The 27909-nt window shown below is 48.0% G+C and overlaps 3 protein-coding genes and 2 long non-coding RNA genes across 7 annotated transcripts; 1 reads left to right on the forward strand and 4 right to left on the reverse strand.

The window, feature by feature from the left end:
- Positions 1-77: 77 nt before the first annotated feature.
- Positions 78-4146, reverse strand: LOC120814762 (kunitz-type protease inhibitor 1). Its single transcript, XM_040169832.2, has 10 exons — positions 3524-4146; positions 2959-3119; positions 2710-2854; positions 1569-1739; positions 1447-1482; positions 1239-1364; positions 1105-1155; positions 862-1032; positions 710-775; positions 78-584 (listed from the first exon to the last, which is right to left on the reverse strand). Exons 1-10 carry the CDS (start codon positions 3936-3938, stop codon positions 448-450), a joined length of 1479 nt encoding a protein of 492 aa, XP_040025766.2. The 5' UTR covers positions 3939-4146; the 3' UTR covers positions 78-447.
- Positions 4147-5308: 1162 nt separating this feature from the next.
- Positions 5309-27864, forward strand: LOC120814746 (serine/threonine-protein kinase PAK 6). Of its 3 annotated transcripts, none has more exons than XM_078093853.1 (12): positions 5309-5423; positions 5530-5614; positions 5747-5820; positions 6117-6470; positions 9020-9288; positions 10173-10721; positions 10801-11211; positions 23480-23613; positions 25829-25955; positions 26204-26329; positions 26415-26549; positions 26776-27864. In XM_078093853.1, exons 5-12 carry the CDS (start codon positions 9088-9090, stop codon positions 26941-26943), a joined length of 1851 nt encoding a protein of 616 aa, XP_077949979.1. In that variant the 5' UTR covers positions 5309-5423; positions 5530-5614; positions 5747-5820; positions 6117-6470; positions 9020-9087; the 3' UTR covers positions 26944-27864. The 3 variants fall into 3 exon arrangements, with proteins under 3 accessions (XP_077949979.1, XP_077949978.1, XP_077949980.1); XM_078093852.1 differs by having other exon boundaries at positions 5406-5423; positions 5502-5614; XM_078093854.1 differs by lacking the exon at positions 5309-5423 and having other exon boundaries at positions 5474-5614; positions 10173-10475; positions 10611-10721.
- LOC144389414 (uncharacterized) lies at positions 12733-13265 on the reverse strand. Its single transcript, XR_013453439.1, has 2 exons — positions 13181-13265; positions 12733-12777 (listed from the first exon to the last, which is right to left on the reverse strand). It is a non-coding gene; the product is annotated as an uncharacterized LOC144389414 (long non-coding RNA).
- LOC144389412 (uncharacterized) lies at positions 13544-20044 on the reverse strand. The gene has a single exon (XM_078093846.1). The coding sequence runs from the start codon at positions 19969-19971 to the stop codon at positions 13837-13839; it is 6135 nt and encodes a 2044-aa protein (XP_077949972.1). The 5' UTR covers positions 19972-20044; the 3' UTR covers positions 13544-13836.
- LOC144389413 (uncharacterized) lies at positions 20179-20711 on the reverse strand. The gene is made up of 2 exons (XR_013453438.1): positions 20627-20711; positions 20179-20223 (listed from the first exon to the last, which is right to left on the reverse strand). It is a non-coding gene; the product is annotated as an uncharacterized LOC144389413 (long non-coding RNA).
- Positions 27865-27909: the final 45 nt, after the last annotated feature.

A 27909-nucleotide genomic window follows, 5' to 3' on the forward strand; every position in this document is an offset into this window, starting at 1 on the left:
AGATGTACTACACATCTGATATGTAGTATAAAGTACTTTGTATATAAATAGTGATCATTAATATCAGAACACAGAGATTTCAATAAAACCATTTATTTATTTAAACATTCAATCATTTACGATGTCTGAAGAGCTTTCAGCCGTCGCTAAAGACCTGCCTTAGTTGTCATGGAGACGTGTTGAAATATTATTTATACAAAAATATTATATATATGCGTGTAATATGATGTCAAACATCACAGACTTGGTTAAAAACATATTGAAGATTTGAATGACCAAAGACATCTGAAAACCAAAATATTCATAAATACATCAAAGAGAAACCGACACACACAGGAAGTCCACGCTGAGCAGCTGATCCATCGCGATGACATCACCAATGCTATGGACGATCAGGCTCCGCGGCGGTTGTGGCGACTGCCTCACATGGGTTTGGTGGTCCTGCTCTTACAGCGCCACGTGGGCGGGCCCTGTGGCGACCGGCCTATGGGAGCGCTCCTTCCTGGACTTCAAGAAGCAGTAGGTCAGCACGGCCAAAAGAGCCAAGATGGCCACCGACAGACAAACGGCCAGCGCGATGTTTCCTAAGGAGGGAGAACACTCTTACCGTGTACTAGTACACCAACATAGACAAAAGTACTACAACGTCACCACTCAGCAGCCCAAAACTACCAACTGCTAGCCATGTTTGTGGTTTCTGTGTTCTCACCCGATTCACTTTCCTCCTCCTCGGCCCCAAAGCGGTCAAACATCCCTCTGAAGAAGACGTCGCGCTCTGTGGGGACACAAGGAGGAATGAGACAAGGACACAGGGAGACAAAGACATAAGGAACTACCTGCTATGTGTGAGCTCGTGCGTACCTGTCACCCCGTCACACGTCTCGCGGCACTTGTCTTCATCCTCAAAGTTGTTCTCGTTGCCGTCACACCCCCCCCAGGTGAAGTGGAAGCACTTCCTGTTCAGGGGGTCGTAGTACCAGTGGGTCAAATTGGCCCGGCACGGCCCAGTGAGGGGGGGCTCGGCACACCGGGCTGTTGGAGGGGGGGGGTTAGCACGTAGCTGGTTAGCACTGAGAGCTAGCAGGCGGTCAGACACAGACTCACCTTTCTTCTGGTTCACGTCGATGTCCAGCAGGCGGTGAAAGGTTTGGTTTACTGAGGAAGAGGAAGAGGAAGAGGAGGGGTGATCTTCTACCTGTGTGTGTCTGTCTATGTGTCGCTGTGTGCGCTTGTGTTACGTTTGCCGCAGTGCTCCTCGTCGGCTCCGTCTCTGCACTGCGTCACCTCGTCACATTCTAGACTTCTGTCCAAGCAGCAGCCAGAGTCACAGGTGAGCTGAGCAGGACCACAGGTAGACCCGCACTCTGCAACACACAGGTACACATTAACCCCTGCCTTGTACTTGTGGTGCACAGCTGATATGAAGAGGTGCATTGTGGGACTGACCAGCGACGGACACAGAGACGCTTCTCTCTGAAGGCGCTGAAAACACATAAAACGTAAAGTATTTAAACTGCTGTGTGTACTTTGAGTATACTACATGTGTACTCGGTGTGTACTGTGTGTACCTGAGACCCCTCTGCAGGCAGACACACACTCTTCCTCAGACAGGAAGTTGTTGCTGTTGGACTTACACCCTCCAAACAGGAAGGGCTTACAGGCGCTGGTCGTGGCGTTGTAGCTCCAGCGAGGAAACGCAGCGCGACACGGACCGACCTTCAGCGGGGACAGACAGAAGGCTGGACAGCGGACAGGAGGACACGGTAAGACTAACCATGTATTCAAAGGATTATTCAAATGAGTGGTTTCTATTACAAATATTGATCCATTTTTTATCACCACACATTGTTAATACTAATTTCTTTGGAAAACAGCACAAGGTTTGTGTGTGTGTGTGTGTGTTGACGGTTGGATGATATAAAGCTAATTGATCAGCGATTAATAATAGGGCTGTCAACATTAATGCATTAATCTATGCGATTAATGTGGCCTAGATAAATGCAACAAAATATTTTCACCTAGTTAACGTTAGTTTAACGTTAGTTAACTAGTTGAAAGTCAGCTGCAGCCGCTAGCTGCAGTCAGCTACATCGAGATGCATTGGAAGTAAAGCAAACAGCGACATACAGCAGAGAACTGAGCACAGGAATTCCTCCACGTGTCAAACAGAAGGGGGGTGAGTGGCAAACGGACCACTTAAAGCACCGCTATGCTAAGCTAGCTGCTAGGCTACTTCTATCTCAACATCTAACGTTACCCTGTGCGGCTCACAGTCTGCACAGGACCACCACTGTGTCCCTAAAAGACGTGGTTTGAAAACGTCCTGCTAAATGTGGGGACATTGTTGGCACTTCAAATACAACATTCATTAATCGCCATTAATCGAGATTAATACATTTCAAAATGTGCAATTAATTAGTTAATACTTTTAATCTATTGACAGCCATAATCAATAACCAACAAATCAACCAATCGGTGATGAGATTGAGTGAGTGTGTGTGTGTGTGTATCCATGCGTGTTTGTGACTGTGTGAGTACGTGTGTGTGTCTCTCCGTTTTGTGTCAGGTATTCCAGTCGGACCGGTTTCCTGGTTTGAGTCAAGGTGTGGACCAGAATGACAAGAACAGACAAGAACCACTGATACCTTTCAATAAAGCGGTTTAACAATCAATATCCTGTCAGCAGAATGGACTACATTTCCCACTCACTCCTGGAGCGCTCCGGGTCGAGGACGACCACGGAGACGTTGGCGGCTCGGGAACGCTGGTCGTTGGAGTCGATGACGGTCAGCTGGAAGACGAAAGAACCCGACTGCAGGTTGGAGAGTCTCACCTGGTCAGGTAGGTCCGTTCTCTGCAGAACCACATTCAAAAGTGATTGGTTCCTTCTGAGTGGAGTGATGTAGAACACTGAATACTCCCGTCTGATTGGTTCCCGAGCTCATTCACATATCTTACCTCCATGGTGACATTGACGTCTCCACTAACCAGACTCCACTGGTACCTGGAGATGTGGGCGTCGCCAATCGGCAGGCTCTGGATGCCACTGAGGGTCACCACCTCGCCAGGCTGAATGATGACATCACGGGGCGCTATGGCGATGGGCAGAGCGTCGTCACCTGTGGACAGTTAAGTGATGTCACAGACCTGAGGACAGTTAAGTGATGTCACAGACCTGAGGACAGTTAAGTGATGTCACAGACCTGAGGACAGTTAAGTGATGTCACAGACCTGAGGACAGTTGACAATGATTCTCTTCTACAGGTAGTTCCTCATCTAATACCTAATAATAATAATAACAATAATGTATCCTATATTTATAAATGATGACAGTGTATTGATCCCGTTGTTGATTGATTGATCCTATAGTACCAAATGATCTTCTTGGATTTATCACATTAAAGTATTGATCCTGTAATATTTGTTAGCATCTTGAATTGATTCTGTTATTTATATATATTACTTGATAGCCATCTTGTGTTGATACTGTCCCCATGACATCACCTGATGGGGTGGGACTCACCTGTGGCCTGAGGTCCCCGCAGGTACACCTGGAACACGGAGGCCCGGATGTAGCTCAGGAACCCTTTGTGGTTCACGAACCGGCACACGAAGCGGTTTCGGTGCACGCAGTTGAACAGGACGCACTCGCGGTGCTCTGCCGCTTCCGCCCCCCCGCCGCGCGGCTGCAGCAGCGCCAGGTCGCAGAGCGGCATCCCGCAGCACGCGCTCCTACAAGCCTCCGCGGAGCGCACGCGCGCGCTGGACAGCAGCGCTGCCCCCGCCTTCACCGCGGCCTCCGCGTCCAGCACGAAGTCCTCCGGTCCGGACCGGAAGGCCGCGCTGCAAGACGCGTCCTCCGCTCCGGAGAGGCGCGCGACGACGACGAGGAGGAAGAGGGGGGCAATGGAGGAGGAGGAGGAGGAGGGTGGAGGCATTTTGTGGAAAAAATCAAACACGAACCGATCTCCGTCACGTGACGTGTCCTGCCGGGGGTCAGCTGTGGACGTCCAGGTTTGTCTCCGAGCTCAGACTCAGTGTGTCTCTGCGCTCACAAACAGGAAGAGACACCCGACACACCCCTCATAGCAGGTCGCTCTGACGTCACTCAGGTGCGGCAACACCTATGATTACCGTCACCAATTTTCTGTGTGGTAAATTTAGAAATGTGTGGTTGTTGGTCAATCTTTTAACTTTTATTATAATAGTGTATTTGTATTTCGATGTGTGTAATATGTCATTAGTATTATTAAGAAGAAATGTGTTCGTCACAGTCTGAAGGTTGAACTGATTTATTTTCTGCTGTGAATCTTTCATCAGGTGCCGGGTCGAAATATAAGAAATATTAGTAACAATAACAGGTCAGGCATGAGGAGGGGTCAAGATACAGAAGGAGGAGTCCCCACAGTACAGGAGGCGGGGCAATGCTAAAGGGGGAGGAGTCAGGCTACGAGGCTACAGGATACAGGAGGAGGAGTAAAGGCTGCGTCTTTACGTCGTGTCGACGCACTGGTTTCACTTCCTGGTTGTAAAGTCTTGCGTGTGTTGCAGAGCGATTCACCTCCAGAACAACAGGTGGAGTCACGTGTTCTGTTGAAGACGACCTGGAGAGTCACGTCTTTGTGTGTGGAAGTCGCTGGTTGCTTTATTTATTTATCACAGACTTTATTGCCCCGTCGCTTTCAACGCAAGCCTAGAAAAATGGGTCGACGCTCGCAAGGTACACGTAAGGGACACGTAAGGGACACGTAAGGGACACGCAAGGGACACGCAAGGTACACGTAAGGGACACGTAAGGGACACGTAAGGGACACGTAAGGGACACGTAAGGGACACGCAAGGGACACGTAAGGGACACGTAAGGGACTCTTGCGTCTGCGTGTCTGTGCATGAAAACGCAGAAGCATAAACTAGGCTTCAGACTAAAGGAGGCTGATTTCACTGAACTTCTGAACTCCGGTTCCCCAACCAGCAGGTGAGTCCTGTTCTCCTTTCACCCAGGAGACGGATGGACCACCAGGAGGCGACGTGATCTACATCTACTCCAGAGTCCTGCAGGGATCAGAAACCTGATAAGGAACCAAATAAGCCACGGAGGACAGCTACGCGCTCCCCAAAGTAGGCTCCCAATTCTACGTGTGGGCCGCTAAGTCCTCCGTCTCCATAGTGACTCCCAGTTTGTCTCCATGGGGACGGGTTGTCGACCTGCAGGAGAAGTCCACCAACGGCGCGCTGCCTCTGATCGACTGCTTCCTGTTCCTGGACGGCTGCATCACCACCTAGGCCACGCCCCCGGGTCACATGTCCACCTTGAGTCACTTCCTCCCCATGTCCATACAAGGACACACTATGGACACACCCACCTGTCTCCACGGTGACTCCACGGTCTGTCTGTCTCTAGGAGCTCACTGACCTCGTCCCCAGTGAGTCATCCGCCCCCCCCCCCCACACACACAGCTGCTACCACTGCTGCACATCTGTTCACTGACTGTGGTTGGTAGCTGCGTCCTCTTGTCTCTACCTGTCAAGTGGACCTGGTGAGAATGTCCACCTGCTGCTGACCGACGGCGAGATGGTCCCAGTGAGGCTGGGAGGTGTCTGGAGAGGAACCCTGGTACGGGAATTACACCTGCATTATGACACAATTTGACTTATTATAACTGTATTATTTTATGAGCTAAAGTTTATTTATTTCACGTATTAAATGTGTTCTATTAAAGCTGGTTGTTTGCACCATGTTCTCCAGGATGTGGTGGAGGTTCTTGCCGGCGGTTGCTCGTCGTCCTCCGTCCTGACGGAGAAGCTGTTCACTAAAACACGGTCTGATTCTTCTGATTGTTTGTCTTAATGTGTTTTTTAAAGTCCCCTTTAGAAGTTATTGCGTAATGAACTGGAGGAGCTGCTATGAATCATGTGGAGTGTGAGTAAGTTAAAATGCTGCCATAGAAACCGATCTAAACTGTGAGACAAGCTGCAGCCTGCAGAGACAAAGACACTTTAGAGACTGAGACAAGCTGCAGCCTGCACCGAGACAGACAGGCTAATGGAGCTCCTGGGTAACTTCAGATTAATAACTGAAGACATTTAAAATCTACTTCTGTGTATTTATGACTCAGATTTAATTACGTCATAGACCTGGCAACCAAGTTCGGAGGGACGTCGCCACTCATTATCAACTACAACACAATCACACTGAACTGCTGTCATGTCAATAAAGTTAGTTTGAATCTGGAGACAGAAGCCACAGAACTAGACTCCTCCTCCCTACTTCATACCTGAGACAAGGTGAGACAGGGAGGTGGGGGAGGGACGGAGAGAGAGGAGAGGGGGAGGAGGGACGGCAGCTAAGGGAGAGTTGAGTAGGAGGAGGAGAGCAGCAGAAACCGGCTACAACGGACCCACCTGGACCCACCTGGACCCACCTGGACTCATCTGGACCCACCTGGACTCACCTGGAATCTGCCAGCCAGGTGAGCTCGGCAGAATTCTCCCACACAAACAGTTTAACTGTGACTGTGTTCCACACAGCTGACTGTAGACTGAAGGTCCTCTGCAGAAGATTCAACGTAGATCCTTGTTGAGCTGTGAGGAACCCTCTAAGAAAGACTTACAGTTTCCGGATTGTCGTGACCATTATTCTGTTAGAACCCGGCAGGTCGTCTATTCGTGCTTTTCTGGGTACCCAAAGACGCCTTTTTATTTCATATCTCTGTAGTTTCTCGTGTTTAGCGACATGTGAAGCAACGTCAACCTGCAGAACGCTGTCTTCTGCATCCGATTCACTGCTTCCACAGTCGGCTCTCTGTTATTGAGCTGATTACTCAACGCTTCGGTAAAAACAAACAACATTTAAACCTGGAAACCTCCAGTCAGCTGCACTAACTAGTAGTATTTATTATGTAAGAGGATTGGCTGTTAATCAAAAGATGGCAGTAACTTATGAGGAAAGGAAACATCTCACTGACTCCAACGCTATCTAAGAGATCTAGCTAGCAAGCCTTCGTAGCTAGTTAAATAGCTAAGCAGAGCTAGCTAGCATTAGCTAACTAAATCATTTCAAAATAATGAATAGAGAGTTATCACTCCCCGTAGGCGGTGGAATGATGCTCGGTCACCTGGTGACGAAAGGACGCCTATTTCTTAACGTTTTCGTTTGAAGTCAGCAGAAGAACTTCAGAACGTCAAAAACATTCTATGGCAAATGGACCAGGTCATAAAGGCAAATAAATTGGCATCATTGGTAGAGGAAATGATGTCCCGTGATAACTCGGGGAAATGATCTTTCTTGAGGGCCTTTCCGACGCTGCCGTTACCGTTTTCTCCGCTAGATCTTTTCTGCTTGGAGAGCAGCCCGCCCCCCTGCTCTCATTGGTTAAAACGCCTGATTGGTTTGGTGAATCAATGGCGTCGATAAACTTTAGAGAATTTTAGTCTGTTCAGCAGGTTGACTTCAACAGCTGACCAGCTGATGTAGACACACACACACGCAAAGTCACACACAGGCACACAGACAGAAAACACACACACACACGCAAAGTCACACACAGGCACACAGACAGAAAACACACACACACACACACGCAAAGTCATACACAGGCACACAGACAGAAAACACACACACACACACACGCAAAGTCATACACAGGCACACAGACAGAAAACACACACACACACACACACACACACGCAAAGTCATACACAGGCACACAGACAGAAAACACACACACACACACGCAAAGTCATACACAGGCACACACAAGTCATACACAGGCACACAGACAGAAAACACACACACACACACACACACACGCAAAGTCATACACAGGCACACAGACAGAAAACACACTCACACACACACAGACACACACACACAGACAGACAGACATGGACTGAATGACACACACAAAGACAGACACAGGCGCACAATCATAGACACACACATGTGTGAACTAGAAATCATTTTTCATCATCATTGTGAGTCTTTTGAGCAGCGATGTCGTTCAAAGGGAATGTGCTGAAGCTGTGGTTTCCATGACGACGCTGTCAGTCAGCAGCAGAGCAGGTGCACACTCACATGCACCTTCATGCACTAACGTGCACTAAAGAATGCTTACATGAACTAACATAACATGTTAACATGCAGGTGCGCATGCACTCTCATGATCAAATAGGTCTTTTGATAGATGACAGTTATTGATCAGATATTAATGAGGTCTTTGAAGGTGTGATGTCGCAGAGTGCTGAGGTTCAGCCTCACTGAGAGCTGTCTGGTCATGTTGTGTGTTAGATCGCTCAGGTATGTCAGTCACACCCTGATTACACACACACACACACACACACAGTAGTATAGTGTAGCATACGGATACGGTAGTCTACATCCTCCACCACTCCTTAACAAACAGGGGGCGCTTCTGCAAAAACAGTTATAAAAAACATGATTGATAGATTTACATAGTTTACTTTTAATTGTAAGTAAATGGTGAACAAACCGTTATTGTAAGAATTTTAATAGTTATTATTAACATTCTCCTGAAAAGAACTGACGAGCACCTGAATGTATATAAATATATATTTATTTAGTGGTGAAAGGTGACATTTATTTGTCTTTATATTGGCATATAAACATTGAGACTATAATTACTTAATATTGTTAGTGATTGACAGTTGTAAGAATTAAACAGGACATAAATAAAAAGCTAATATTTTTGTTTCACGTTTATGTAAATGAAGTAGAAGACTGCAGACCTTAAAGCTAATAAATTTACAACTGATTCTAATTTTTACGTTTGATTTATTTCTGTATTTTTTTAATTGTTTCAATATAAAGTATTTTATTTATTCCTTTCTGTATTTCCTAATTTGTTTATTTATTTGCATATGCATTTATTGATTACAAATATGTATTTCAGTATTTAATACGGTATTATTTGAATATTAATTTATTTTCATATTTATATATCCATTTGACAATTTACTTATGCATTTCCTTTGTGCCTCCCCACTGCGTTCTAATGAACAGTCAAAACGGCGGCGTGAGTGAGCTGCTTCCGGTTCCCCTGCCGGGTCTTACTGTCGCTGCGAACGACGATGTTCCAGCGCAGGAAGAGGAAGCGACGGCCGAAGATCTCTGCGCCTCAGGACTTCCGGCACCGCGTCCACACATCGTATGATGTCGCCACAGGGCGCTACGTTGGCCTGCCGCCACAGTGGCAGAGTGTCATTGACACGCTGAGGAGGCCACGCCCCCTGGTGGACCCGTCCAGAACCACCGAGGTCCAACCCCGAAAGGTAGGATAACAACATGTATGAGGAAGATGGTTACCGTGGAGTAGTTTGCCCATGTCAAAAGTCTGACATCTCGATGACCATATATGAACTAAGGGGGAGGGAAAGAAGAGAGCTGTCAATCAGCATGTAGCCCCGCCCCAAAGCATCCCCTGCTTTATTGTCTGACTCTAAATGGACTATAATCTACTAAATGAACATCATGCTGTATTGAAGCATGATGACTGTAAACTAGAGACTGAGATCATGAACTCGTGTTTACAATGTTTACTGAGGGAATAAATCAAGAGTCATTTTCTCATAGACGTCTATGGGAGCAGAGGAGTCGCCCCCTGCTGGTCACTACAGAGAAGTAGAGTCATTTCCTCATAGACGTCTATGGGAGCAGAGGAGTCGCCCCCTGCTGGTCACTACAGAGAAGTAGAGTCATTTCCTCATAGACGTCTATGGGAGCAGAGGAGTTGCCCCCTGCTGGTCACTACAGAGAAGTAGAGTCATTTCCTCATAGACGTCTATGGGAGCAGAGGAGTCGCCCCCTGCTGGTCACTACAGAGAAGTAGAGTCATTTCCTCATAGACGTCTATGGGAGCAGAGGAGTCGCCCCCTGCTGGTCACTACAGAGAAGTAGAGTCATTTCCTCATAGACGTCTATGGGAGCAGAGGAGTCGCCCCCTGCTGGTCACTACAGAGAAGTAGAGTCATTTCCTCATAGACGTCTATGGGAGCAGAGGAGTCGCCCCCTGCTGGTCACTACAGAGAAGTAGAGTCATTTCCTCATAGACGTCTATGGGAGCGTCTATGGGTTAGTTTAAAAATAAAGGAATATTGTATTGGTCCATAAATCGGTGGCACGTACAGCCACATGTCATAACATTTTCTGTCTGCAGACGATCGTTCGGGGGAGTTTCATTGGTCACGGTGACTACATCTCCCAGGTCATCTCTGAGATGAGCCACCTGTCTGTCACCGCCTCCAACTCTCTGCGCCGATACAGCCCATCGGCACGGCAACGGGCCCGGTCGCTTGGCCTCCTTGGAGACCTGGCTGACGAGGAGTCGTACCAGTACGAGCGGCTCGGTTGCCGCAGCAACGGCATGAAGACGAGTTTTTCCACCTACTGGCAGGACAGGATCCAACAGGTGTGCAGCGATAGAGGCGCATCTCTGCAGAGAGCGAAGTCCACCTGCGAGGTAGGCTCTTCGTCCGTGGCCACGCCCCCTATGCCTGCGAGCCCGCAAACGACTGGTGCGAACGGTGCGGGCGCGTCAACAGGTGGACGGGTAGGGCAAAGGCAGAGACCAGCTTCCTGTTACAATCCCCTGCAGACCGGGAAGAACAGCAGACCTCACCTGAGGCCCAGACCAGCTCACCTGCCCGACCTGCTGTCCTCTGCCAGAGAAACTCCCAGAAGGCCTCACTCCTCTTATAACCTCAATGTAACACATGGCTTTGTCTTCATGTACATTCATAAATAAAGGTTTCTTTTATTGTTTTTAAGTATATCTTCTCCCCCAGCTTTCCCCCTATGCCTCCCCCCCCCCTATTAGCACCAGCAGTCCCGTCATCGCAGGTCCACCTCAGCGTTTGCTCCGCCCATCCTCCACCTTCAACATCGGACTTCCTGCAAAGACACCACCCCCCCTGATCGAGACCCGGTCCTCGCCCCACCCCTCCTCCCTCTCCCCCTACCCCGAGCAGCTGGCACCTGACGCAAGCGTGAAGGTGACTCATAAGCAGTTCAAGGAGGCGCTGCAGATGGTGGTGGACCCTGGAGACCCGAGGAACACTCTGGAAAACTTTGTGAAGATCGGAGAAGGTTCCACAGGAGTCGTCTGCATCGCCAGAGAGAGAAGCAGCGGCAGACAAGTAGCAGTGAAGATGATGGACGTGAGGAGGCAACAACGCAGGGAGCTGCTCTTCAACGAGGTATAGTAGTAGTAGGGTGGAGTAGGGTGGAGTAGAATGTACATTATAATGGTAAGTAAAGTCAGTGAAAGTGAACTGTAGTAAAGTTAATTGAAATGAAAACAAAAATGGATGTACACACCCTTTTTGTTCATCTAGTATGCGTTTGATCATTTCCACGGTGCCCCGTTTTAGCTAGCAGGCCGTCTCTGAACACAGTGTCGAAAGCTTTGATGAAATCAATGAAAACAGCACACAAAGGTCTGTTTTGTTCCACACACTTTTCCTGTAAATAACAGCTCAATAAGAGAGACTCGTTCTAAATTGACAATTCATTTATTACGCCTGTAACATTGAAATAGTGGACTCCATCCTAATTAAGCAATAAGGAACGAGTACTTTACAGTCCAATAATGTAACAGTTGTTAATAACACAGACAAGATGGTCTCCCACTTTGTTGTCTTGCACATGTGTGATCTCTCTTAGGCCCTCAGCGTCTCATTATCAAGTTGTTCCTGTATATCGTCATCTTTAAGGGCTTGGACCTTTAGCTTGGTCGGTTTTGTGGATGTGTGCCTTCTGTAGGTCTTTCTCAGTGTGAGTGAGAATTCTGTGCAGCAGTTGGCTCCTCTCATCGGACAGAACATCAGACTTATTAACAATGAAATCAATCTGGTGCCAGTGCTTGAATCGCGGGCGCATCCATGTAGTCTTCTTACTTGTTTCAAACATTGTGTTAGTGAGGATTAGGTGGTTGTCTGTGCAGAAGGCCAGTAGCTTCTCACCTGAGATCATCTTTCTGTTCCCAAATGTACAAATGTGTTTCGTCCCAGGATACATTGTCTGCTCCAACCCGTGCATTGAAGGATCCCTTCATCCCCTAGGACGATATAGTTTGCTGAAGTGGGTAGAAGTCTATTTCGCCCTCTGGGTAGGTCATTGTCGGTGTATACACCCTCACAACCGTCAGATTGTTATTGTGGTCTAAAGGTATTTGCAGGGCCGTGGCTGTTGGTAGTTGCGTCAGGTCTTTGCTGAGTTGGGTCTTGATGGCTAATACCACTCTGTGCTCTCTTGGTTTACCACTCTAAAGGAATGTGAAGCCAGTTAGGGCCTCTACCAGCGATCCGCTCTCCAGGATGTCGACATTATGTCTGCGTAGCTCTCTGGCAACCAGGGCAGTCTGTCTCTATTTCATCAGGTCTGTCAATCAAAGTTTTCACATTCCACTCTCCAAATACGATCTTTGTTTCCCTCTTTTCCTCGCATACCTTCAGTGCCATCGGAAATGACTAGGCTTCAAACGAGCCAGTGTGGGTGTTGTGATAACCTGTCTGCTAGCAAAAGTATAGAGTTTGCCAGATATCCCAGGAAGTCTTTCTGGGCACAAGATGCCACGTTTTGCAAGGACTGCCGAGACAAGTTCCTCATCACCCTTGTGCTTCTGCACCCCCACTGAATATATATATATATATATGACTGTTCCGTTTTCTCCCCACGGAAAGGGCAACCCGGCACACATAGGACTTTACTCAAGATTCCTCATTTGTTTGTTTATTTCTTAAAAGGGGAACCAGGTAAAAAACCTGGAATAATAAGAAATGCAATACTTAAATTTCCATGTGCACACCACAACCAACACAGCTCCCCAGTTCTTTATCTTAATAACATTATTCAAAAATACAAATAAACATTATTAATATACTATAATCCACCATCATCAGTTTCGTTATTTGCATGTACACATTCAATCATTATGCACCACATTCACAATGCATGCAGTCTTTTCTTAGCAGGAAACTACAATTCCCAAAATGCCCCACGGCAAACCAGGAAGTACCCACGTCACATAGCAGTCTGGCTTATATGTTTAAAGTATGAAACACAAAGAAAGTAAACACAGCAGCAACACATTTAAGGTGACATCAGACAACATGAAGCGTACATTATAAAGGAGACAAGACAACATTGAAAATCAAGAGAGCTTACCAAGTGGCTGCACACCGGGTTGGAAGTCGTTACCAACTAAGTGAATCGCGCTTCCTTTTCACTCAGTAAACACTGGTCACGTGACCTCACAGCACACTCCTCTCTTAAAGGGACACTACACTATTGCGCTGCTACCTCAAAGTTTCTCCATATAATACTGGCATTTACATATATAGCTCTGGCAGGTAAACATTTGATCACACATGTAAATCCGAAATAACAAAACGTCATGAATTAAAAACTCCACAGAAAACACAACACCTCCCACTTAAGTTCCTGATGTTATCCAGGGAACTTACTAACTCACTTAAAAAGAACCTTTTTATTTATTTATTTATTTATTTTATTTTTTTTAATTTTTTTTTTTAGAACCCTTAAATGTGCACAATGTCTATGTGTAAGCGTCCGATGAAGGCACGACTGACGGGGGAACAGTTTAGTCCACTGTCCAAGTCAATTACATCCCTTTGGCACGTATGCAGTGTACTGCCCGGGTATGCGAGGTATGGAATGTGAGTGCTCTTCTTCATGTGTGTGCAACGTAATTGGCCTGGTGGCAGCGCTAGGCTTGCACCACGCAGCCAACAGGGCTAAGATGGTAACAGGGTGACAGGGGCTTGGCCGGTGAATGAGAGGGGTTTGGGACGATGCCGATGTCATGGCGGTTTGGGTGGATGAGTTTTGTCCTCCACTGGGAGAAGGACCACCAGTCTTCTCACGTCTCTCCTGATAACCGTCATGGGCAGCGAAGAACTCCTCTTCTTTTGGCCACCCGCCAGGGATACAGGAATTCCAGCGCACGTTGCAATGTCAGCGTCCCTAACAATCCCTTTACTGTCAGGATAAACTGTCAGAATCCGGCCCAGGCGAAACTGCCCTCTCAAAGCATTTGGGTCAGCAATCCAGACGAGGTCGCCGACTTTGACGTTCCTCTCCGTCCGGTGCCACTTGTGTCGAATGAACAGATTTGGGCCAGCTAGTTCCCTCCACTTTGCCCAAAACCGGTCCACTCCGATTTGAATAGCCCTCAGACGACGCCAGGGATGAGTGTCTAGGTCCAGCCCGCTGGTGTCTCCTCCAAGCGATGCTCGACCCAGTATGAGGGAGTTGGGCGTTAAGTACTCAACAGAGTCCTCCTGTTCTTGAGCTCTGGCATCAATTGGGCGTTCGTTTGTCAGGTTGGCTGCCTGATAGAACAGAGTTTGGAGCTCCCCCCATGTGAGGGACCCTGTAGTTCCTCCTAGGCTTATCAGCGCCTTCTTTAAAAGCTTCACAGCTGCCTCCGCAGCTCCATTCCTGTGGGGTGCATCTGCAGGGTGAAAATCCCACTTCCATTCAGTCCCGTTCTTAGCAGCCACATCTTCTATAGACGCAGCCTGCAAGCAAGCCAGATGTTTATGCAGCTCATGCAGAGCCGACTTGGCCCCAATAAAGTTGGTGCCTCTGTCGGACCATAGTTTTCCTGGATGCCCCCTCAGAGCAACAAAGCGGGAGTATGCTTGGAGGAAACTTTCTGCCGACTGGTCATCGGTGAGGTCCGCATGGACGGCTCTCGAGGCCATACAACAGAAAACAATGCCCCAGACCTTCTTGCTGGTCCTTCTTTTAACCGCGTCTTTCACCTCGAAGGGGCCAAAAAGGTCGAGGGTCGCATTTTCGAACGGGCTTGCCCTACTGGTACGCTCTTGAGGGAGATCACTCATTACTTGCTGACACGTCTTTGCTCGTTTCTTTCTGCAGGTGACACAGTTGTTCAGCACCTTCTTAACTGTTCTCCGTCCCTGCATGATCCAGGCTTTCCTCCTTGTCCGTAGAAGGGTAGAGGCAACACCTTCATGGTTTTCTTCATGTGCCTCCCTGGCCAGTAGGGTTGCAAGCCACGACTGGCATGGGATCAGCGGTATAGCCACTCGATCTTCATCCCAGCATTGGATTCTCCCTCCGCAGAGCAAGAGTCCGGTTTTTTCCTCTTCCTGGACAACCAGGCGATCCAGGGTTGCGTCGCGGAACTCAACCCCACACTGAGCTTCGAGAGCTAGATCTTTGAAAGCTGTTACTCGTTCTTCCACAGACAGGCATGGTCTTGCCTCCCACTTTGACCGAACTGGAGCCTGGCTGTTACCCAGCCAGATTCCTACTGCTTGTCTCACCCAGGCGATGGTCCCACACAACCGTGCAAGTGAGCTGAACCGCTGGGGGTCCACAAGGCGGACAACTGCAACACTGGTTGGGCCTGACCCTTTCCTGGGCTGGGCTCCTACTGTGACCAGTCCTGTGAATGCCTTCCTCCGAAGTCCCCCGATCTCAGCAACCAAGGGATTGATCTCTCTAGCAGTTTTCACCGGCCATTCTGACTCAGGCAACTTCAAAAATTTTGGGCCTTCCTGCCAGACAGATCCTTCAGCAAGCTCCTCCGGGGATGCCCCCCTTGTGATAAGGTCGGCGATGTTCAGTCTACCTTCGACCCACCTCCAGCTATCTACTGATCCAGCCTTTTGGATTTCTCCAATCCGGTTTGCAAAAAATGTCTGATAGCCATAGCTATCCTTCTGGATAGCTCCCAAAATTGTCTGACTGTCAACAAAATGAATCCACTGATCGACCTTAATGTAGCAGTGCTTCTCGAAGTATGTCTTCAGGCGGGATGCAAAGACAGCCCCGCAGAGTTCTGCTTTAATGACATCACCTTTCTGGTCTAGAGGAGTGAGCTTGCCCTTTGATTCAACCAGCTTAACTGCGACTGCATCTTCTGTCTCCCACCGTAGATAAAGAACGGCGCCGTAGGAAGCTTCACTACCATCGGAAAATGTGATTCCCATTGGCCGGCCTATGGCTCCATGAGGTGTGAGACTCCTGTTGAATCGGAGTTGGCCAAGCCTCACATTCTGCTCAAAAAGTTTTATTGCAGCTTCTCGAAGACGTGGCGAAAGAGGGTCGTCCCAGGTGTCCTTGGACTGACGGTCAATTCCTGCTTCCTGAAAGGATTCTCTTACGAGCATCACTCCTCGTTGCTTGGCGGGTGAAGCCAGGCCGATGGGGTCATAGAGCCCCGCGATCTGACTCAGCAGCATGCGTCGAGTGAGAGGGTCGGGGGTGCCGCCTCTGACCTCATCCTCTCGTAGATCCAGACCGGTCCTCATCTTTCCTCGTCTCCTTGAGAAGTTCACAGACGTCAGCACACAGAGTTTGTCAGATTCAGGTTCATATCCCAATCCCAATGCCTTATTCTCCTCATCCCGCATCTGGTTGGGTAGTATCAGGGTCTTGGGCTCTGTTGACCTGACATTGCTGGGGTCAGTGGGTTTCTCACTCCTCCCACTTTGGCCTGTCAGGACCCAGGGCTTGAGGGAGAAACCACCTGCTCTTAGGATTTCTTCCACTCCTTCGGTCATCCTAACCAGAGTTTGGAGATCATTATGCGATGTTAGAACATCGTCCACATAGCAGTCCTCTGTCAAGATTCGGCGCTCTTCAACCATGGATGAAAACTGGGGCAGGTTTGCCGTTTCTCTCATGGCAACCTGAGCGATGCACCCAGCAGGCTTGTCGCCGATGTTGACCCGGACAATGGCAAACACACCAATTTCATCTTCGGGGTTATCCCTCCAGAGGAATCGATGGAGGTGGACCTCTTCGTCCTTCAGCCACACAGAATTATACATTTTCTTCACATCGCCAAGAGCAGCATACAGTCTGCTCCTAAATCTTAGCAGGACACCTCGAATTGGGTTGAGGACATCAGGGCCTTTGTGCAGGAGGTTATTCAGGCTCAACCCTTTAAACTCCTGGCTACTGTTCCAGACTATCCTCACTGGCGTAGAGCTAGAATGAGGATTTGGGGCAACCAAATGGCTGATGTACCAGATTGGGCCATCCCACCGTTTGATCTCTTCCTCTGTGAGCTTGATGGCTGCCCCTCTTGATACCATCTCGCGGATCTGCACTCCATAAGCCACTTTCCACACAGGTTCTCTTGCTAGCCGAGCCTCGGTGTTCCGGAAGGTGGCCTCCACTGCTCGGCGGTTATCTGGCAGAATTGCAGGGTTCACTTTCCACGGGTAGGCCGCATCCCAGTGTGGGGCGTCACTGTGTTTGTCCGCTAGCACATAAGAGAGGCAGTCCTTTATCTTTTCTAAGTCCCTTTCTTCTCCAAGGGTCATCTCTCTGCCTCCCGGAGGGCACTTGCTGCACTTGCAGCTCCCGCATTTTGGGTCACACGCTGCCCCGATACTATCCCACTTAAACCACTCAAACACCTCCTTGTTCGAAGCGGTGGTTTTGCTGAGGGTAACTTCTCCCATCCTCATTGGGTCCTCACTCAGGTCTTTGGTGTTCACAAGAACCTCCTTGTACACCATTGAGGATGTTCTCATAGATCTTGCGAAGTGAGTTTCCGACTGATGCAGCGTTAGGTCTACTACCTCGAAGAGATCAGGGTGAGTACCACCAACAGCTTTGCCCAAAGGGCCGTCCCAAAGGACTAGATCTCCCTCCAACTTAAACGGCTGTGGAACTAAACGACCTTCCCTGTGGCTGATTAGAAGTTCGATGTGCTCAGGGCGGACCAGCTCTTCTGCAGCGATGTCAGGAAAGATCCTTTGCAGCTGTTGTGGAGTGACCGGCTGACTTATCTCTGCAATACTTTCTAGGCCGTAGCAGAGTAGTTTGTGCTCCATTACCGTCCCCTTCATGGTCTTCACTCTTAGTCGCAGGGAGTACCTCTTGGTTGTGACTGTCGTTGTCATTCCTCCTATTCCGTGGACAATTAATTTGATGCTCTCACCAATTAGTCCAAGGCGCTGGGCAGCGTTGTTTGTTATGTAGTTGGTGTCAGAGGCAAGGTCGATAAGAGTGCCTATTAGCTGGCCTGAGTTCGTCGTCACTTCCAGTAACATCATTATAACTGGGAACTCTTTCAGTCCACCTCCAGCAGTGCAGATTATGGTTGAGGCTTTGTTGGAAAATGCCTTCCTGAATTCTGCTCTTAGTTCCGGAGTGACTTTCGCCAGGAGCTCCTCTTGCTTGCTGGTCAGCCCGAGGCTTTTCCTCTCCATCCTTCTGGTACCTTGCTCCTCGTGGCCAGCGTCTTTTTCTTGAGCGATGCACTTGGGGCAGAGCAGATAGTGGTGAGGCTCCTCTTTACGGCAGTCCATTTTACTGCAGAGGAACTTTGGGTTGCAACGGCCATCCTTCCAGTGGAAGCACAGGCACCGATTGCATATTCCATGGGTCTTCAGATGGGCTTTCCTCTTCTGGAGATCCATTTCCCTGAAGACTTTGCAGGCAAACAGCCTGCCAGCGTGTGTCTCATCGGCACAGGCTGTGCACGAGTCCAAGCGTGGTTTTAACTGAGACAACGCTCTTTGGCCTGAGGTAGCTTTGGAGAATGCTTTCTTAACTCCTCTTTCTGGCTTGTCTGCTGGGCCTTTAACTGAGGAGCTTCCTTCTCTTGGGTTTGGCTCCAGCTGATCCAGCTCCTCCAGGATTGCTTCCTGCTTCTTCAGGAAGCGCAGTAAGCAGTCAAAGTGGTTATGTGGAGCGAAACTGCTCACAGGCTTGGTCTTGTGCTTAATCCATTTCTCCTTCAGACAGCTTGGTAGCTTGCTTTCAAGTGACTGTGCCACCCAACGGTTCCTTAGAACCTCCTCTTCTCCCAGGATCACAAGGTTACTAAGAGCCCGCTCCACTGCTTGGATCAGCTCGATCGCTTTTCTAGGATTATCTCCCTTCACAGGGGTTAGGCCCTGAACCTCTTCTGAGATCTTCAGAACGATTTTTGCCTTGTTCCCAAAGCGGTTGTCGAGGCGCCTGAACATTTCATCTGCCGACGCACAGCTGGACAGAACCAAGTCTCTCTTCACCCTGTCGCTGAGACTTGCTAGGAGGTGGAACCTTGTAACACCAGCAGTCCTCTGTGGGTTCCCCAGCTGTTCGAGCTCTTCCCACTCAGCCTTCCACCGATAATAGTCAGTCATGTCTCCCGAGAACGTGGGCAGGCGCGTTCTTTCAAGACTGATCTGTGGTCTGAAGCCATAAGCCCCGGGATGCACGCCAAGGGTGCTTTGTGGAGGAGCATTTGAAACCACAGGAGCTCTGGTGGGCACATGCGTTACAGTGGGGTCTTCGGGGGCTTTTGGGGTCTTTTGGGGGTGCGTGCCGGACTTGCTACGTTCTTCATCAGAACTCCCTTCTTCAACCTCTTCCTTCCGCTTCATCTTTTCCCAGCTCCGCGCCCAGTCATGTAGTCTGTTGACCAGCTTGTATAGCTGCTGCTTGTAGAGTGTTATCTTGGCTCCAGAGACAAGACTTTCCCATTCAAGCGCTTTTAGCTCAAGCATTTTGATCCTCTCCAGCAGACCCTCCCTCAGGACTTGAAAGTCTTCCTCCGGCAACTCTTTCACCTCAATGTTCTCCATTTCAGCACATTTCTCCTCTGCACCATCAGCATACAATTTAAGGTCAACATAAGCAAATTTGTTCCATAATGTCTCCTTCGCGAGCTGGAGCGTTTCTGTATAGGTGGCAAGGCACGTCGCCATCTTCTCCTCTACGTGAGCCACTTCTCTGCTTGCTTTTTCTTCGTCGCCTTCCACTTCTCCTAGGGCATCAACATATTCGAGACCAGTGTCGTGGAACTTTCCAAAGTCCACACCAAGTGCTCTGATCTCGTCGATCAGCACCCTTTTTTCTAGGAGGTCTTCAGTGAGGGACAGCTTTTTGGCTCTCTTGGTGAAACACGCCTGTGCTGTTGAGCGCTTTCCTTTTAGAGCCACTAATTCTGCTGAATCCATCTTCCTTTCCCGACACTGACCGAGGCGCTGCTCCACAGAGGGGTCTATTCGGCCTTTTCCTCTTCCTTTGGAGTTTCTTCGCTGGTCAATGCTGCTAGGTCGGTTGCGGACTTAGCTTGACGTGCTCAGAACCGTTGGTTTTTTACTGTTCCGTTTTCTCCCCACGGAAAGGGCAACCCGGCACACATAGGACTTTACTCAAGATTCCTCATTTGTTTGTTTATTTCTTAAAAGGGGAACCAGGTAAAAAACCTGGAATAATAAGAAATGCAATACTTAAATTTCCATGTGCACACCACAACCAACACAGCTCCCCAGTTCTTTATCTTAATAACATTATTCAAAAATACAAATAAACATTATTAATATACTATAATCCACCATCATCAGTTTCGTTATTTGCATGTACACATTCAATCATTATGCACCACATTCACAATGCATGCAGTCTTTTCTTAGCAGGAAACTACAATTCCCAAAATGCCCCACGGCAAACCAGGAAGTACCCACGTCACATAGCAGTCTGGCTTATATGTTTAAAGTATGAAACACAAAGAAAGTAAACACAGCAGCAACACATTTAAGGTGACATCAGACAACATGAAGCGTACATTATAAAGGAGACAAGACAACATTGAAAATCAAGAGAGCTTACCAAGTGGCTGCACACCGGGTTGGAAGTCGTTACCAACTAAGTGAATCGCGCTTCCTTTTCACTCAGTAAACACTGGTCACGTGACCTCACAGCACACTCCTCTCTTAAAGGGACACTACACTATTGCGCTGCTACCTCAAAGTTTCTCCATATAATACTGGCATTTACATATATAGCTCTGGCAGGTAAACATTTGATCACACATGTAAATCCGAAATAACAAAACGTCATGAATTAAAAACTCCACAGAAAACACAACTGTTCCGTTTTCTCCCCACGGAAAGGGCAACCCGGCACACATAGGACTTTACTCAAGATTCCTCATTTGTTTGTTTATTTCTTAAAAGGGGAACCAGCAAGAAGGTCTGGGGCATTGTTTTCTGTTGTATGGCCTCGAGAGCCGTCCATGCGGACCTCACCGATGACCAGTCGGCAGAAAGTTTCCTCCAAGCATACTCCCGCTTTGTTGCTCTGAGGGGGCATCCAGGAAAACTATGGTCCGACAGAGGCACCAACTTTATTGGGGCCAAGTCGGCTCTGCATGAGCTGCATAAACATCTGGCTTGCTTGCAGGCTGCGTCTATAGAAGATGTGGCTGCTAAGAACGGGACTGAATGGAAGTGGGATTTTCACCCTGCAGATGCACCCCACAGGAATGGAGCTGCGGAGGCAGCTGTGAAGCTTTTAAAGAAGGCGCTGATAAGCCTAGGAGGAACTACAGGGTCCCTCACATGGGGGGAGCTCCAAACTCTGTTCTATCAGGCAGCCAACCTGACAAACGAACGCCCAATTGATGCCAGAGCTCAAGAACAGGAGGACTCTGTTGAGTACTTAACGCCCAACTCCCTCATACTGGGTCGAGCATCGCTTGGAGGAGACACCAGCGGGCTGGACCTAGACACTCATCCCTGGCGTCGTCTGAGGGCTATTCAAATCGGAGTGGACCGGTTTTGGGCAAAGTGGAGGGAACTAGCTGGCCCAAATCTGTTCATTCGACACAAGTGGCACCGGACGGAGAGGAACGTCAAAGTCGGCGACCTCGTCTGGATTGCTGACCCAAATGCTTTGAGAGGGCAGTTTCGCCTGGGCCGGATTCTGACAGTTTATCCTGACAGTAAAGGGATTGTTAGGGACGCTGACATTGCAACGTGCGCTGGAATTCCTGTATCCCTGGCGGGTGGCCAAAAGAAGAGGAGTTCTTCGCTGCCCATGACGGTTATCAGGAGAGACGTGAGAAGACTGGTGGTCCTTCTCCCAGTGGAGGACAAAACTCATCCACCCAAACCGCCATGACATCGGCATCGTCCCAAACCCCTCTCATTCACCGGCCAAGCCCCTGTCACCCTGTTACCATCTTAGCCCTGTTGGCTGCGTGGTGCAAGCCTAGCGCTGCCACCAGGCCAATTACGTTGCACACACATGAAGAAGAGCACTCACATTCCATACCTCGCATACCCGGGCAGTACACTGCATACGTGCCAAAGGGATGTAATTGACTTGGACAGTGGACTAAACTGTTCCCCCGTCAGTCGTGCCTTCATCGGACGCTTACACATAGACATTGTGCACATTTAAGGGTTCTAAACTTTTCCTGTAAATAACAGCTCAATAAGAGAGACTCGTTCTAAATTGACAATTCATTTATTACGCCTGTAACATTGAAATAGTGGACTCCATCCTAATTAAGCAATAAGGAACGAGTACTTTACAGTCCAATAATGTAACAGTTGTTAATAACACAGACAAGATGGTCTCCCACTTTGTTGTCTTGCACATGTGTGATCTCTCTTAGGCCCTCAGCGTCTCATTATCAAGTTGTTCCTGTATATCGTCATCTTTAAGGGCTTGGACCTTTAGCTTGGTCGGTTTTGTGGATGTGTGCCTTCTGTAGGTCTTTCTCAGTGTGAGTGAGAATTCTGTGCAGCAGTTGGCTCCTCTCATCGGACAGAACATCAGACTTATTAACAATGAAATCAATCTGGTGCCAGTGCTTGAATCGCGGGCGCATCCATGTAGTCTTCTTACTTGTTTCAAACATTGTGTTAGTGAGGATTAGGTGGTTGTCTGTGCAGAAGGCCAGTAGCTTCTCACCTGAGATCATCTTTCTGTTCCCAAATGTACAAATGTGTTTCGTCCCAGGATACATTGTCTGCTCCAACCCGTGCATTGAAGGATCCCTTCATCCCCTAGGACGATATAGTTTGCTGAAGTGGGTAGAAGTCTATTTCGCCCTCTGGGTAGGTCATTGTCGGTGTATACACCCTCACAACCGTCAGATTGTTATTGTGGTCTAAAGGTATTTGCAGGGCCGTGGCTGTTGGTAGTTGCGTCAGGTCTTTGCTGAGTTGGGTCTTGATGGCTAATACCACTCTGTGCTCTCTTGGTTTACCACTCTAAAGGAATGTGAAGCCAGTTAGGGCCTCTACCAGCGATCCGCTCTCCAGGATGTCGACATTATGTCTGCGTAGCTCTCTGGCAACCAGGGCAGTCTGTCTCTATTTCATCAGGTCTGTCAATCAAAGTTTTCACATTCCACTCTCCAAATACGATCTTTGTTTCCCTCTTTTCCTCGCATACCTTCAGTGCCATCGGAAATGACTAGGCTTCAAACGAGCCAGTGTGGGTGTTGTGATAACCTGTCTGCTAGCAAAAGTATAGAGTTTGCCAGATATCCCAGGAAGTCTTTCTGGGCACAAGATGCCACGTTTTGCAAGGACTGCCGAGACAAGTTCCTCATCACCCTTGTGCTTCTGCACCCCCACTGAATATATATATATATATATGACACATTATTGGTGTATAACGGACACCCTCTGACATCATCAGCAGCCTCACCTGTCCCATGTGTCTCAGGTGGTGATTATGAGAGAGTACCGGCATCACAACGTGGTGGAGATGTTTGGCAGTGCTCTGGTGGAAGAGGAACTCTGGGTAATCATGGAGTACCTGCAGGGCGGCGCTCTGACTCACATTGTCAGCAAGACCAGGTGAGCAGGAAGTCAGAGACAACAGGTACTTCTACAGCACTGTGTACTTAAGTCCTCAAAATGTGCAGTAAAGTACTCTGCCTGTGTACTTAAGTACTCACTCTGTGCAGTAAAGTACTCTGCTTGTGTACTTAAGTACTCACTCTGTGCAGTAAAGTACTTTGCCTGTGTACTTAAGTACTCACTCTGTGCAGTAAAGTACTCTGCTTGTGTACTTAAGTACTCACTCTGTGCAGTAAAGTACTCTGCCTGTGTACTTAAGCACTCACTCTGTACGGTAAAGTACTCTGCCTGTGTACTTAAGTACTCACTCTGTGCAGTAAAGTACTCTGCCTGTGCAGTAAAGTACTCTGCCTGTGTACTTAAGTACTCACTCTGTGCAGTAAAGTACTCTGCCTGTGTACTTAAGTACTCACTCTGTGCGGTAAAGTACTCTGCCTGTGTACTTAAGTACTCACTCTGTGCGGTAAAGTACTCTTCCTGTGTACTTAAGTACTCACTCTGTGCAGTAAAGTACTCTGCCTGTGTACTTAAGTACTCACTTTGTGTAGTAAAGTACTCTGCCTGTGTACGTAAGTACTCACTCTGTGTAGTAAAGTACTCTGCCTGTGTACGTAAGTACTCACTCTGTGTAGTAAAGTACTCTGCCTATGTACTTAAGTACTCACTCTGTGCAGTAAAGTACTCTGCCCGTGTAGCGGTAAAGTACTCTTCCTGTGTACTTAAGTACTCACTCTGTGCAGTAAAGTACTCTGCCTGTGTACTTAAGTACTCACTTTGTGTAGTAAAGTACTCTGCCTGTGTACGTAAGTACTCACTCTGTGTAGTAAAGTACTCTGCCTGTGTACGTAAGTACTCACTCTGTGTAGTAAAGTACTCTGCCTATGTACTTAAGTACTCACTCTGTGCAGTAAAGTACTCTGCCCGTGTAGTAAAGTACTCTGCCTGTGTACGTAAGTACTCACTCTGTGTACGTAAGTACTCACTCTGTGCAGTAAAGTACTCTGCCTGTGTACTTAAGTACTCACTCTGTGCGGTAAAGTACTCTGCCTGTGTACTTAAGTACTCACTCTGTGCAGTAAAGTACTCTGCCTGTGTAGTAAAGTACTCTGCCTGTGTACGTAAGTACTCACTCTGTGTACGTAAGTACTCACTCTGTGCAGTAAAGTACTCTGCCTGTGTACTTAAGTACTCACTCTGTGCGGTAAAGTACTCTGCCTGTGTACTTAAGTACTCACTCTGTGCAGTAAAGTACTCTGCCTGTGTACTTAAGTACTCACTCTGTGCGGTAAAGTACTCTGCCTGTGTACTTAAGTACTCACTCTGTGCGGTAAAGTACTCTGCCTGTGTACTTAAGTACTCACTCTGTGCAGTAAAGTACTCTGCCTGTGTACTTAAGTACTCACTCTGTGCAGTAAAGTACTCTGCCTGTGTACGTAAGTACTCACTCTGTGCAGTAAAGTACTCTGCCTGTGTACTTAAGTACTCACTCTGTGCAGTAAAGTACTCTGCTTGTGTACTTAAGTACTCACTCTGTGCAGTAAAGTACTCTGCCTGTGTACTTAAGTACTCACTCTGTGCAGTAAAGTACTCTGCCTGTGTACTTAAGTACTCACTCTGTGCAGTAAAGTACTCTGCCTGTGTACTTAAGTACTCTGTCTGTGCAGTAAAGTACTCTGCCTGTGTACTTAAGTACTCACTCTGTGCAGTAATGTACTCTGCCTGTGTAGTAAAGTACTCTGCCTGTGTACGTAAGTACTCACTCTGTGCAGTAAAGTACTCTGCCTGTGTACGTAAGTACTCACTCTGTGCAGTAAAGTACTCTGCCTGTGTACTTAAGTACTCACTCTGTGCAGTAAAGTACTCTGCCTGTGTAGTAAAGTACTCTGCCTGTGTACTTAAGTACTCACTCTGTGCAGTAAAGTACTCTGCCTGTGTAGTAAAGTACTCTGCCTGTGTAGTAAAGTACTCTGCCTGTGTACTTAAGTACTCACTCTGTGCAGTAAAGTACTCTGCCTGTGTACTTAAGTACTCACTCTGTGCAGTAAAGTACTCTGCCTGTGTACTTAAGTACTCACTCTGTGCAGTAAAGTACTCTGCCTGTGTAGTAAAGTACTCTGCCTGTGTACTTAAGTACTCACTCTGTGCAGTAAAGTACTCTGCCTGTGTAGTAAAGTACTCTGCCTGTGTAGTAAAGTACTCTGCCTGTGTACAGGCTGGAGGAGGAGCAGACAGCGACGGTGTGTCACAGCGTCCTGGAGGCTTTGTCTTATCTTCACTCTCAGGGAGTCGTTCACAGAGACATCAAGAGCGACTCCATCCTGCTGAGTGTGGACGGGACGGTAAGACACACAAACACAGAGACAGACTCAGACTCAGAGAGACCAACACAAGAGATACACAATACAACTTTTCTCTAACGGTTTGTTGTAGCTTAGCATGATGGAAACAGAACAATTCACATAGTAAATGTAACATTTCATGTCATGTTCAAACTCAACAAACTGAAAGGTATTAAATAAAAGAACGTTTCCTTCCTCTTCCTTGCTTCTCCCCATTCCACCCCCCACCCCCCTCCCCCCCTCGACAGATCAAGCTCTCAGACTTTGGTTTCTGCGCTCAGATCAGTAGAGAGGTCCCAAAGAGGAGGTCCCTGGTGGGGACTCCGTACTGGATGGCTCCTGAGGTCATCTCCAAAACCCCGTATGGGACCGAGGTACAAGAGCCCCTTGTTGGAGAACCTGGTTCGGCAGGTTGTGTGTGTGAGCAGGTAACCGCTGACAGCCTCCTGTTCCCCTCAGGTGGACATCTGGTCTCTTGGCATCATGGTGGTGGAGATGGTGGATGGAGAGCCGCCGTATTTCAGCGACACGCCCATCACCGCCATGAAGAAGCTGAGAGACGAGGCAGCGCCGACTGTGAAGAACATCCACAGGGTCAGCCACACACATGCATGTCTTTACAGCAAAGGAACAGGGCAGGAGTTGTGAGGACCTGTTTCTTTATACAATAAAGAGTATTAAAACAACTGGACCTGAGGCCACAACCAGCATAATAAAACACTGCCTCATCGGTTAGTCAACATTGGGTCAGGAAGGCTGAGGAGATAACCGGTGAGTAGTTGTGGGGCTCCGGCTGATGACATCATGTTGTGTGCCTCAGATGTCTCCGGTGTTGAAGGACTTCCTGAGCTGCATGCTGACTCGGGACACGCAGCAGCGCTCCTGTGCCACCGACCTGCTGGAGCACCCCTTCCTGCTGCAGGCCAGCTCACCGCGCTGCCTCGTGCCGCTGGTGGAGCAGCACCGCAAGCACATGTCCCTTTGCTGAAGACCCTGAGACTTACCTTGGAAACATGTGACGCTCACCTGAGACACAGATGGGACTCGTGAGCAAAAAATGGGGCACTAACCTGAGAACCAAGTGAGAGTCACTTGAGGACACCTAAGAAACAGACTCGACTAAGACAAGTGTGGGATTTACCTGAGATACATGTGACACTCACCTGAGACAGATGAGGGACTCACCTGAAGCTCACCTTTACCAACCTTTAAGACCAAACTTCATTTTACACATTTTTGTCCCGTCCTTTTTTTCCTACAATGTTCCTGTGTTGATGTTGCTTCTAAAAAAGATCTTAAAGGATTTATTTTGAAGAAATATATATTTGAACTCTGGACGCTTATTTTGCGGCGCGTGCAGTAGAGCCGGTGTGCTGTAACCGCAGGGTTGATGGTTCAAACCTCCGCTGCTCCATGTCCCATGTCGAAGTGTCCCTGAGCAAGACACCCAACCCCAAACTGCTCCCTGTGTGCGATGCTTTAAATGCAAAGAATCATGAAAACATGTCTGTTTAAATTAAGAATATATTTGACTCTACTTTGTAAATGACCTCTGACCTTCACTGACAAAGGAACAAATTCTGCCCATCAAGACAAACATCTGACCCAAACGTAGACATGTTCTATTTTCTCTCTCTACTATTTCATTTCTCTATCATTCATTTCTCTCTTTATTATTCATTTTAAGTTTTATCTTGTTAACTCGTCGTCCAAGAGATTATGTGTCTAGAGGAAGATAATCGGCTTCTATTTTAACGACTGCGTGAACGGACTGAACAACTCTTCATCTTCACCCTCTCAATCTTCTTCTTCATCACGTTTAAAACTCAAAAACTACAGAAGAATATTTAATAATGAAACATTGCCACACTTTATCTCTTTAATGTAAAGTTCAGATGGTTCAACAGTTTTCTAGTGGTCTTATATTTTATTTAAACTCTTACTTCAAACTTCA

This window comes from Gasterosteus aculeatus, chromosome 18 (assembly GCF_964276395.1).
Source record: "Gasterosteus aculeatus chromosome 18, fGasAcu3.hap1.1, whole genome shotgun sequence".
Classification (NCBI taxonomy): domain Eukaryota; kingdom Metazoa; phylum Chordata; class Actinopteri; order Perciformes; family Gasterosteidae; genus Gasterosteus; species Gasterosteus aculeatus.